Source organism: Elephantulus edwardii, unplaced genomic scaffold, assembly GCF_000299155.1.
Source record: "Elephantulus edwardii isolate Elephantulus edwardi_28Jun2011 unplaced genomic scaffold, EleEdw1.0 scaffold00037, whole genome shotgun sequence".
NCBI lineage: Eukaryota > Metazoa > Chordata > Mammalia > Macroscelidea > Macroscelididae > Elephantulus > Elephantulus edwardii.
In genome coordinates this window covers 12,214,384-12,225,832 of record NW_006399787.1, presented here as the reverse complement: position 1 = coordinate 12,225,832, position 11,449 = coordinate 12,214,384, and the positions used below count along the sequence as shown (strand labels likewise).

Here is an 11,449-nt window from a genome sequence, read left to right as displayed (position 1 = left end):
CTCTCCACAACCTCGCCAGCATTTGTTGCTTGCTGTTCTGTTAAATTTTGCTAGTCTTACTGGAGTGAGATGATATCTCATGGTTGTCTTGATTTGCAAGAGAAGTAATATTTATGAATAGAAGTTAGTTTTGACTAAACACAGTCAGTTTGAGCTTTTTGAGAGGTGAATTTTCTTTTACTTTTTTAAATTGTGACTTTAGTGAATTTTACAAAAAGTTGGGTTTTTATTCATTCTTTGCACCTTTTCCTCTCTCCCTCTCCTTCCCCCTTCCCCAGCCCACTTTGTAATATACCTCTTGTTATAGCTTGTTAATTGTCATGCATGTAATACCTAATCATATATTCCTTTCAGACACACCTTACCCTCATCTATTCTAGTACAATGCTCATTATCTGTCCACTTTTCCAGTTCATCCCTCAACACTTCCATGTCAGTCCTATTTTGTAACAGTGGTGTTATGCACTATTTGTCTTTTTGTGACTGACATATTTCATTGAGCATAATGTCTTTCCCGGCTCACCCATGTTGTGTAGTGTTTTGCATTGTGTGAACGTACCACAGTTTTTCTATCTGTTCATTTGTTGATGGACACTTGAGCTACGTAATTTCTTTGCTCTTGTGAATAATGGAACAGATAATATAGGTCTATTTGTGTTGCTGCTCTGATTTCTTTAGTATATATTCTCAATAGTGAGATAACTTGTCAAATATTATTTCTGTTAAGTTAGTAGACTTAAGGAGAGAATTACAATGAGAAAAAGCTTAATGCAGCTTTATTAAAAGGAGGGAAATCTGGGACCTCCCAGGTAGGTTCCTCATTCTGGAGATGCACAATGGGATGTTATACTGTGAAGTTATCAAGGAGGATTTTTAGAACAGAATCTTTAGGGAGGGACATTCCACTTTGATTTATGGTCCACTTGTTAGCTTAGCTAGGCAGACAAAGCTGTTTGCTCTTCTTATCAGCGGCAGGCAAGGTCATCAGCATTTGAATTCTGAATTCTTCCCGTTGGCCCTCTTTGTCTAGACTTAGTATCTCCTATTTCCACCTTTTTGAGAAAATGCCAGACTTTTTTCCATCATGGTTTTACCATTTTACATTCTAACCAGCAGTGAATAAGATTTCTAATCTCTCTATAACCTCACCAGCATTTGTTGTTTGCTACCCTCTTAAACTTTGTTATTATTGCTGGGGTGAGATTATATTGTATAGCCATTTTGATTGTTGGTTGGGTTTTTGTTTTGTTCTTTTCCTTCAGTAAATTATAACATTTTAACAAGACAGAATGAGTGTCTACTTAAGGACAGTGTCTGTTTAAGGAGCTGGCCTTTACCATACTGTTTACAACAGGAGTAAATGCCTACTATTATTTTTAAAGGCTAATATTTTGTTTTAGGTGGACCCTCAGCTTGTGGATGGACACCTTTCTTACTTTCTTGGAGCTATAGGTATGCCTGGCTTAACTTCCTTGATTGGGATACAAGAAAAAGGCCATGTAACTGCAGGATCCAATCAGACAATGGTTGTCAGTGGTGCTGCTGGTGCTTGTGGGTCTTTGGCTGGACAGGTAAGCTTTTGGAAACTTAGTTGATTTTCTTAAAAAGTAATCATATTTAAATCTCCTAATACATATACCCAGCTTAATTCTCAGTAACTATATTGTTGTGTACTCTGGAGTCAGAATGTACCCATACCTGACACCACCACCACCACCACCTCCACCACCCCTCCACCCCACCCCCCGATGGATTTTCAGAGGCAGTTAATCACACTGGAGGAGATTGCCCATCTTTTTTCTGTAGAGCAGCTTCTGGCCTCGAACAACATGCCTTCAGGATTGCAGCACAGCTTCTTGCCACTAGGCCAACACTTGATTGTGCTTATGCCAAACCTATACTTGGATCAGGAAACAGTTCTCAGAACAGAGCAGGGAAACACTGCATTGTTCAAAATCAGGAAAAGAGTATGTCAAGGATGAGTCCTGTCTCCACAACTTTTCAATCTGTATGCAGAACAGATCATTCAGGAAGCTGGGATTTTTGAGGAGAAATGTAGCATCAGAATTGGAGGAAGACTCATCAACAACTGCATTATCCATATGACAGAACCTTGCCTGCTGAAACTGAGGAGGACCTGAAGTGCTTGCTGCAGAAGGTCAAGGACTGTAGTCTTCAATATGGATTGAAGCTTAACATCAAGAAGACAAAGATTCTCACCACTGGGCCAATTGGCAGCACCATGATAGATGGAGAAGAGTGAGGTTGTTGACAATTTCAACTTGCTCAGCTCCACATCCAAACTCTTGGTACCAGCAGTCAGAAAATTAAAAGATGAATTGCATAATTAAGTAAATCTGCTCTTGGGACCTTTCCAGAGTACTGAGAAGCAACAATGTCAGTCTAGAGATTAATGTGTGCCTGATCCAGGCCATGGTTTTTGCAATTACTTGCTATGCATCAGAGAGCTGGACAGTAACTGAGGATAACAGAAAAAGTATTGAAACCTTCCCAAGTTGTGGTGCTGAAGAAGAGTCTTGAACGTACCATGGACCACCGAGAAAACTAATAGGTGTCTGTCTTGGAGAGGGTGAAACCAAGTTTCTCCGTGGAGGCTAGGATTTTGAAGTTCTGTCTCAGATACTTAGGGCATGTGGCCAGGAGGGACCAATCCTTGGAGAAAAACATGCTCAGAAACTTGGAGGAACAGGGCAGGAGATGAAGACCCCGGATGAGACGGATTGATACAGTAATAGGGCAATGGAGGTAAGTGTGTCAGAGTGAATGTGACTGGCTCAGGACAGGACAAGTTTCAGAGCTGTTGTATATAGTGGCACTATGAGGTGGAGGTGACTCAACGGCACATAATAACACAACATATATATATATATCTATATATATATAGATATATATATATGACATTCTGGTGACCTTAGGCAGTCTCCTCCCTTATGATTAAATTGCCACGGAATACCCACTGGTGGGTCTGCCATGTGTCAGTTCTGACTTGAGGGCACACAACAACAGCATATGTATGTAATGTAAAATGGAATATAACATTTTACACCTTCTTGACACACATTATCATACTACTTAGGTGCGTAATAAAATTGTGAAAAACATAGTTTTTTAAAATACCACTTCACATATTTGCATGTCATCCTTATACAGAGCCATGCTAATCTTCTCTGTATCGTTCCAGTTTAGTGTATGTACTGAGCGCATATTATAGATTTTTATGTATTATATTGATTCAGTGACTGGTGTAAGTGGGGTAGGTATGTCGGAGACAGTGAGGTTTACAGGGTAGAGCAGAGTTTAGGGCTGTTGTACATAGGGTCACTATGAGTCGCAGGCGACTTGACAACACATAACAACAATATTCTGTTAAACAAAAATGGACATGGTATATGAGAAATCATTACTCTTATCAATATTAAAAAAAAGACTCATAGAGCAACTGTCTGGAATTCTATGAATTCAAAAAAGAAACTCATGTTTTAGAATTTAATCTTTTTTTTTTTTAAATACTTTTTTTTTCTCTTGTTGTGTACGCAGTCAGATCGGACTGGTACAGGAGGAAATTGCCCCCCCTTCTCCAGTGGAACATCTGGTGTATTCGAACCGCATGCCTACGAGATTGTAGCACAAGAAACTCATGTTTTTTTGTTGGTTTTTTTTTCTCTTTTGTGTGCATGTACCGTCAAATCAGATCTGACTGGTATAGGAGGAGATTGTCCCTCCTTCCCCGGCAGAGCATCTGGTGGATTCAAACCGTGCGCCTCTGGGATTATAGTTGCAGTTCCTTGCCACTAGGCCACCAGAGCTCCCCGAAACTCATGTTTTAAAAAAATCCTCAAATGAGAAAGTAGTCATTAGATTCTAGAAACTTAGTAAATATTTTGGTCTGCTATTAAGTGCTTTGTTGTATAAATAATAGCTTTCTGTCATGTGAAACCATTGAAACAACCATTTTATCTTATTGATGTTTTCAATTCCTTCAGGCCTGAAAAAAATAGAATTGTGAGATAATGATGTTTTGGGTTTGAATATTTTCTTCACGAAATCACTTCAAATTGTGGTATTTTAACATTTAAACAGAATTTAATTACTTTTTAATTTCATTTCTTTTTCAGTATGGATAATACTCTTTCCCCAACCTCAATTTTATCATATTATTTTTAGCTAAAATTATTATCATCTAATCTAAATTGTGGGGTAATAGATTTATATTTTTGTAGTGTTTTACGTATTTCCACAGTTTTCTATTGCAATGTCACAATATGAGAAGTCATTTATTTTTCAAAAATTTTTTCCTAGATTGGCCATTTGCTTGGCTGTTCCAATGTGGTGGGAATTTGTGGGACGCAAGAGAAGTGCCTCTTTTTGACCTCAGAACTGGGCTTTGATGGTGCAATTAATTATAAAAAGGGGGCTGTGAGTGAACAACTACGAGAATTGTGCCCCACTGGAGTGGATGTTTACTTTGACAATGTTGGTGGTGACATCACTGATGCTGTGATAAGTCAGGTTGTTACTTTGTTTTTATTATAAATTTGAATATTGTATTTATGGGGGGGGGTTATGGTTAAAAAGAACTTACAACAACATTTGCCATTTGTGGTTTCTTTCCCTTAATACTGGGAAGCTCTTTGGAAAGTGATAGAGTTTATTGTAACAAAATGATCATCTGTGTTGTAATTAAGTGGTAACAGAAAAGACTTACTGCTATTTACTACTATTTGCTTACAGAGTTGCCCCAGGAGTATCAATTTCCGTTCTTCCCTAGCAATTGTATATATTTCATCTTCGGTTTATTTTAATGAAAAACTACAGTAACATGTTTAAATGACAAAGTTCTGACCCCTGATTCATAATCTCACCATTAACCAACCCACAGCTAGGGTGCTTGACTTTGGATGGTGGTTGTTGTGTCTCATCTAGTCAATTCTGACTCAGTGACCCTATTGCTTCATACAGTTTTCTGGGCTGTCGTCTTTCTAGAAGCCGATGAAGCACATGGACAGGTTTATAATGTGTTATATTGTGGGCAGCTAAGATGAAGGTGTTTAAGGCAGAGCGTGTGAGAATGGCACAGGAGAGGGAAGGGTTCTAATCTGTTGTTAGTAGACTTGTTATGAGTCTTAGTCAACTCGTTGCATGTAACAGCAACTCTAATCTTTAACAACTAATGAAAGTATCAACAAGAGCAATAACACCTAATTAATTCTTTTGCTGTTATCTGACTCTCACCTCTGTGTTCCTTTAGAGTAGACTTAGACTAATCAAAACTTCTAATTTCACTTAATGGGTAAATCTCTAGAACCAAATTAACTGCTTGGTACTGAACCAGTTATTATTATGACTGAATAAATACAGTCACAGGGACTTTCATTGAGACAAGTATACAGTTAGTCAACATTAGAAAGGTATAGCTCTTTGAATATAATTATCAGTTTTCTTTGAACAGATGAATCCCAATAGCCACATCATACTGTGTGGTCAAATTTCTCAGTATAACAAGGATGTGCCTTACCCTCCACCACTGCCCCCTGCTATAGAAGCCATCCGGGAAAAAAACAACATCACAAGGTACGTTCTACTCCTTTGCCCTGATTACCAGGTTCTTTTGTACTATACAGTCAGAACCAACCCATAGCTGACTCTCTGGTGTTTTTCAGAAGCAGTTAATCATACGGGAGGAGATTACGCATCCTTCTCCCACAGAGCAGCTGGTGACCTTAAACCATGTGCCTTTGAGATTGCAGCGCAGCTTCTTGCCACTGGAGGGCTTATACATCAGAGATGTATATGAAATATAGTTATTAATATTTTGCTTTACTAAATAAACTTGAAAAATATGCCTTTAAAATTTTTTAATGCTGTGAAATAGAAATAAATACATGTATGAAGCTCTGGTAACCTAGGGATAAGAAGCTGTGTTACAAGCCCATTGTAGACATTCAGTTTGAACCCACCAGCTGCTCCATGGGAGAATGCTGGGCAGTTTCCTCCTGTGATTCACTACACCTAAAAGCGTGCTTGAGGATCAGCTATGAGTTGGTTCTAACTCCGTGGCACACAACAACTACCTAAATATATCTCAAAAGATTTGCCATTGCAAGCATATTTTAGTGTACAATTCAATGACAATTATATTTACTATGTTGTTTAACCATAATTGTTGTGATTTTATGTGCCACTGAGTTGCTTGCAACTCTTAGCAACCCTGTGTACAACAGCTCTGAACCCTCCTCTATCCTCAGCCAACCTTATCATCTACACCTGCCCCCATTACTGTTTTCAAATATTTTCCATCCTCTTTAACCGAAACTAAATACTCCTTAAGTAATAACTTCCCCATTTCTCCCTTATATCCACCTCTGGTATAAATTTTGGTCTTTTATGCAGTTGCCTTAAATGAAAAATATGAATGTTGAAGCTAGCTCAAAATTTAGATTTTGGTTTATTTGACCTTAGCAGAAATCTTAAAAAACAAAAATATGATAGTTTTCTATCAGAACTCTTGGTTGTGATACAAACACAGTGTATGCTGGTTTAATGAGTGCAAATGAAATCTATTAGTGCATGTATCTGAGCCATTCAGATATATGATTATGTATTTATGATAAATTTATTTGGATACAGTGTTTGTACCATGGCATCAGGTCTTAGGTCTTAGTTTTTCTGCACCTCTGGGCTCTGCTGTCTTCTGGGTTGGCACTGTTCTCTGCAGGCTCTCCCCTCATGGTAGCAAAAGAATGACTGGTAACTCCAGCCCTACCTTTGACAAGTTTAGCAATATAAATGAAAAGAAAGTTGCTGTTTCCTTGTGGCTTCAAGCCCTAAAGCTGCTGATCCTTGCCTCTGAACATCCTGGTTTAGGTCACATAAGTATTGAGCAAGAAGACACTGCATGGTATTAAATCAGGAAAGGTTTGTGCTGGGGTTGTAGCCTTTCTTGACACCTATTCAACCTGTATGCTGTGCAAATCATTTGAGGAGCTGCACTGTGTAAAGAAGAATGTGGCATCAAGGTTGGAGGAAGACTGGAAAACGACTTGTGTTTTACAGATCACACAGCCTTGCTTGCAGAAATTCAAACAAAAGTCTTGAAGCACTTAAGAAGATCAGAGACTACAGAAATCAATGTTGATTACATCTCAACATCAAGAAAACAAAAATCCTCCTCACTGGGCCATCAGGCAACATCATTGTAAATGAAGAAAGATTGAAATTGTCAAGGAGTTACTTTTAGTTGGGTCCACAATCAACACTCAGTAATCAAGAAATCAGAAGGGAGAATTTGATTGAGAAATTTTGCTGTGATGATCCTCTCCGAAGTACTGAAGAGCAAGGGTGTCAGATTAGAGACTAAAGTGCACCTGATGTAAGCCATGGCATTTTCATTTACTTCTTATTAATCTGAAAGTTAAACAGTGAATAAGAATTACAAAAGAATTATCAAATGTGATACCTTTGAATTGCTGTGTTGGAGAAGAGTACTGAATATTCCATGGACTGCCAAAAAGAACAAGCAAGTCTGTCTTGTAGGAAGTACAACAGTGTTTTTTATAGGCAAGGATGGTGAGACTTTGTCTCATATACTTTGGGCATGTTGTCAGGATGGGTTAGTCCTGGGAATAAAGGCATCATGCTGGGAAATGTGGAGGATCAAAGAAAGAGAGGAAGCTCCTTCACAAGATGGATTGACACAATAACTGTAACGGTGGTTTTAACATGACAGAGATACTGAGAAGACACAAGACAGGGCACAGGATTCAGATCTTTTGGGGTTGCTGTGCATCTTAGTTGACTCAGTGGAACCTAAACATCAACAGGTCACGTGAAGATGGGGAAAAGTGTTGTTCATAAAAGAACATCAAGATGCTGTCACTGTCAGAAACACCTAGTTAATCTCAACTCAGACACCCAAGGGCAAATTACTCTGCCTTCAGAATCTTGGCACCTAACAACAGCAACAAAATCTTGGTCTCCTTTACTGTAAATAAGCTAACTGATAATTCCTAGCTCATAGAAGAGACAGTAGATTTAAATGAGGTTAACTCTTCAATAAATACTATTTCTTGCCACAATCATTTACTTTCTTCTTGTATGTAATATTATTTTACCCATGTAAAAACTTGCCAATAAAGTTTTCTTTTTATTCCTAAAAAAATAAAGATGCTGTCACTAAAATAGGTTTTAGATCTTGAGGAGACAGAAACAATAGGACTACTACCTATACCTATTCCTGTAACTACACCTAAAACACTCTTTGGTCAAATTCCACGTGATTAAATGCTAACATCCGAGGGACAAGAAGATAGCATTCTACAGTGATTTTTTTTCTTGAACTCTTTCACACACACACACACACACACACACACACACCCCATGCTCTAATCATTATGCTTTTGTCTTCCACTACAGGGAAAGATTTATGGTGTTAAATTATAAAGACAAATTTGAACCTGGCATTCTACAGCTGAGCAAGTGGTTTAAGGAAGGAAAACTCAAGGTATAGCTTGCTTTTATTGTTTATCAGTATAATGCTTCCTGCCACCTGATACACTTTGGTATGATTTTAATTTATTACAAACAAATATGTCTTGGAGGAATTGTAGTTATAGGGCTCCTTGGAGATAAGAACAGTGATTCACCTCACATAACTTGAGCATATAGGAGGGGCCAGTCCTTGGAAAATGACACCTCGCTTGGTGGAGGACCAGCAAAAGAGAGGAAGACCCTCAATGAGATGGCTTGACACAGTGACTATAATACTCGACTCAAATCAATCAGCAATGATGAGGATGGTACAGTTAGGGAGGGGTTCAGATCCATTGTTCTTAGGGTTGTTATGAATCATAGTTGACTTGATTGCATCTAAAAACAAATAGCAAAACTATTCATTTTATAATAAAAATTCCTGTAAGTAAACGTGTTATTGAATGTTATAATAACCATACTAAAGCTATAACCTCTTTAAGGTCAAACCTTTGAGAGAAGGAAAACTCAAAATATTTCCTACCAAACAAGTAATAGAATAGGAGTAAGATTGCACTCTGTAAAAGATGGAAAACTGTGAGACCTGGAAGCCAAATCAGTTCTTCAAATTCCTGCTTTCATAAGTTTCACTGCATAAAAAGTTATTTTGTCTCCCAAGAAAGTAGCTTCTAATTGAGAAACCCTGACTTCTTACTCCCTTTATCTAAGGGAAGCTTTATTTTCCATGGATTGTACTATAAAATCAAAGTTTTTTCCAAATATAAAATGGTTGTAGTATAAAAATTTACACGTGCATGATGAAGGCCATGGTCTTTGCAGTCACTTGCTATATATGCATCAGAAAGCTGAACAATGACTAGAGCTGAGAGGAGAATTGATGCCTTTGAGCTGTTGGAGAAGATTACTGAATATACCATGGACTGCTAGGAGAACAAACAGGTTTGTCCTGGAGAGGGTGAAATCAGATTGCTCCTTGGAGACAAGGATTCTGAAGCTCCATCTGACATACTTTGTGCATGTCCCAGTCCTTGGAGAGGGACATCTTGCTTGGGAGGGTGGTGGGACAGCACAAGAGAGGAAGACCCTGGATAAGATGGATTGATTCAGTGACTGGGGTGATGGGGGTAGGTGTGTCAGAGGCAATGAGGTTGGCTCAAGATAGACCAGGGGTTCAGAACTGTTGTACCTAGGGTCACTGTGAATAGCAGGTGACTCAGTGACACTTAGCAACGACAACAGCTACCTCTCAGAAGCTGTACTTAATCAAATTATTCAGTCACCTCCCACTGCCCCTAGCTGTTTTATCACCTTTTTTCCTGCTCTCCTTGACACTGATATATCACTCTTGGTTATTGTTTTAAATCAGGAGTTACTAATCTGGGGACCACAAACCCATATCTAGGGTGTTCTTGAAACTTTCACATGGTATATAGTTCTATGTTCTTATGCATTTAATATTTTGGAAAGAGGACAGCTTCTAACTGAAGACTATGCCTTGGAAGGTAGTATTTTATTATAAAAAGTCAACTAATCAAAAGTTCTTTTTGTTACTTACATGCTATAAAAAAAAACCACATCTATTTTTAGGCAGAAAATGCCAAGCAATATTATTGTCTTTTGCAAAAGAAAAGGGGAACTATTAAACAAACATTGAAGTCTAAACAAAATTAAATCTAGCTTTTCTAATTTGCAGATCAAAGAGACTGTGATCAATGGATTGGAAAACATGGGAGGTAAGATGATTAAAGATTTATTTATAGCATGCATGTGCTCGGCACAAATACTCCTTTTTTCTTTCATGACACCACTTGGTGTTTATGTTTAGATCACCTATATCTTTCTTGTGGAAGTTTCTTATAGGATTCCTTAAAATGCTTAATTAAATTTCATGAAAATTCTGTTTTCTAGTATTTAAGATATAATGTTTCCACATTGTGTATTAGAAAAGAAGTGTTTCTTTGGTTTCATCAATAGTTTATGGGGAAAGAAAATGCAATAATTAGGAGTGAATCCTTTAGCCTGACGGTAGTTTTTTCAGGTTAAATGAATCTGAGGCGTCTTCTTTCTTGTTGCTGTTAGGTGCTGTTGAGTTGGGTATGACTCACAGGGACTTGATGAACAACAGACCTGTACCCTGTCCTATCCTGTGCCTCCCTTACAATCTCTACCACACTAGAGCCCATTGTTGTAGTCACGGTGTCAGACCACCCAGTTGAGGGTCTTTCAAGCATTATGTTCTTATACAAGGAACAGCCTTTCCTAGCACCAGGCCCCAAGTGTTTAGAAGTTTCTAAGTGGCAAAAGGGGGCCCTGGTGGCACTATTATTATAGTGTTCATCTATTGAGAAGTCTAGCGGATTGGACCTACCAGCTGCTTCTAGGGAGAAAGATGTCACAGTCTACTTCTATATAGATTTGGAGCTTTGAACACTCTCTGGAGTAGTTCCACTTTGTTTACAGGGTCACTATGCATTGGACAGCACATGAGTTGAAATAACATGAATTGGAAATAACTCAAAGGCAGAGGCTGACTATGGTCCAAACAGTTTGTCACTGACAACTAACCTAAAAGTTGGCAGTTCAGATCTACTTAGTGGCACCTTGGAAAAAATGCCTATTCTGCTGGAGCTGCTGCAGGACGTGCGGAGCGTTTGTGGAGCCCGTTAGTGCCCGTGGGTGAGCTTCACCACGCCGACATGTCCCGCTACCTACGTCCCCCCAACACGTCTCTGTTCGTGAGGAACGTGGCTGACGACACCAGGTCTGAAGATTTACGTCGGGAATTTGGTCGCTATGGTCCTATAGTTGTGAAGGACTCCCAAACCGCTGGTCCTGTTCTGTCCCGAGTGGACGGCGAAGACCCAAGACTCCAAGACACCGGCTTGATGCAACAGCAAGAGATAAGAGGTTTATTGCGGAGCTCCGGGCCGACCCTTATCTC

At 38.8% G+C, this 11,449-nt stretch overlaps 1 protein-coding gene across 1 annotated transcript in view; it reads left to right on the top strand.

Annotated features, from left to right (window-relative positions):
- The window catches only part of PTGR2 (prostaglandin reductase 2), a 28,420-nt gene that overhangs the window by 13,064 nt on the left and 3,907 nt on the right, over positions 1–11,449 (top strand). Inside the window, exons 4-8 of the mRNA XM_006884692.1 lie at positions 1,401–1,571; positions 4,321–4,530; positions 5,471–5,592; positions 8,434–8,521; positions 10,202–10,241. Of these exons, the coding sequence (XP_006884754.1) occupies positions 1,401–1,571; positions 4,321–4,530; positions 5,471–5,592; positions 8,434–8,521; positions 10,202–10,241 (631 nt within the window). The remainder of the gene's footprint in view (positions 1–1,400; positions 1,572–4,320; positions 4,531–5,470; positions 5,593–8,433; positions 8,522–10,201; positions 10,242–11,449) is intronic.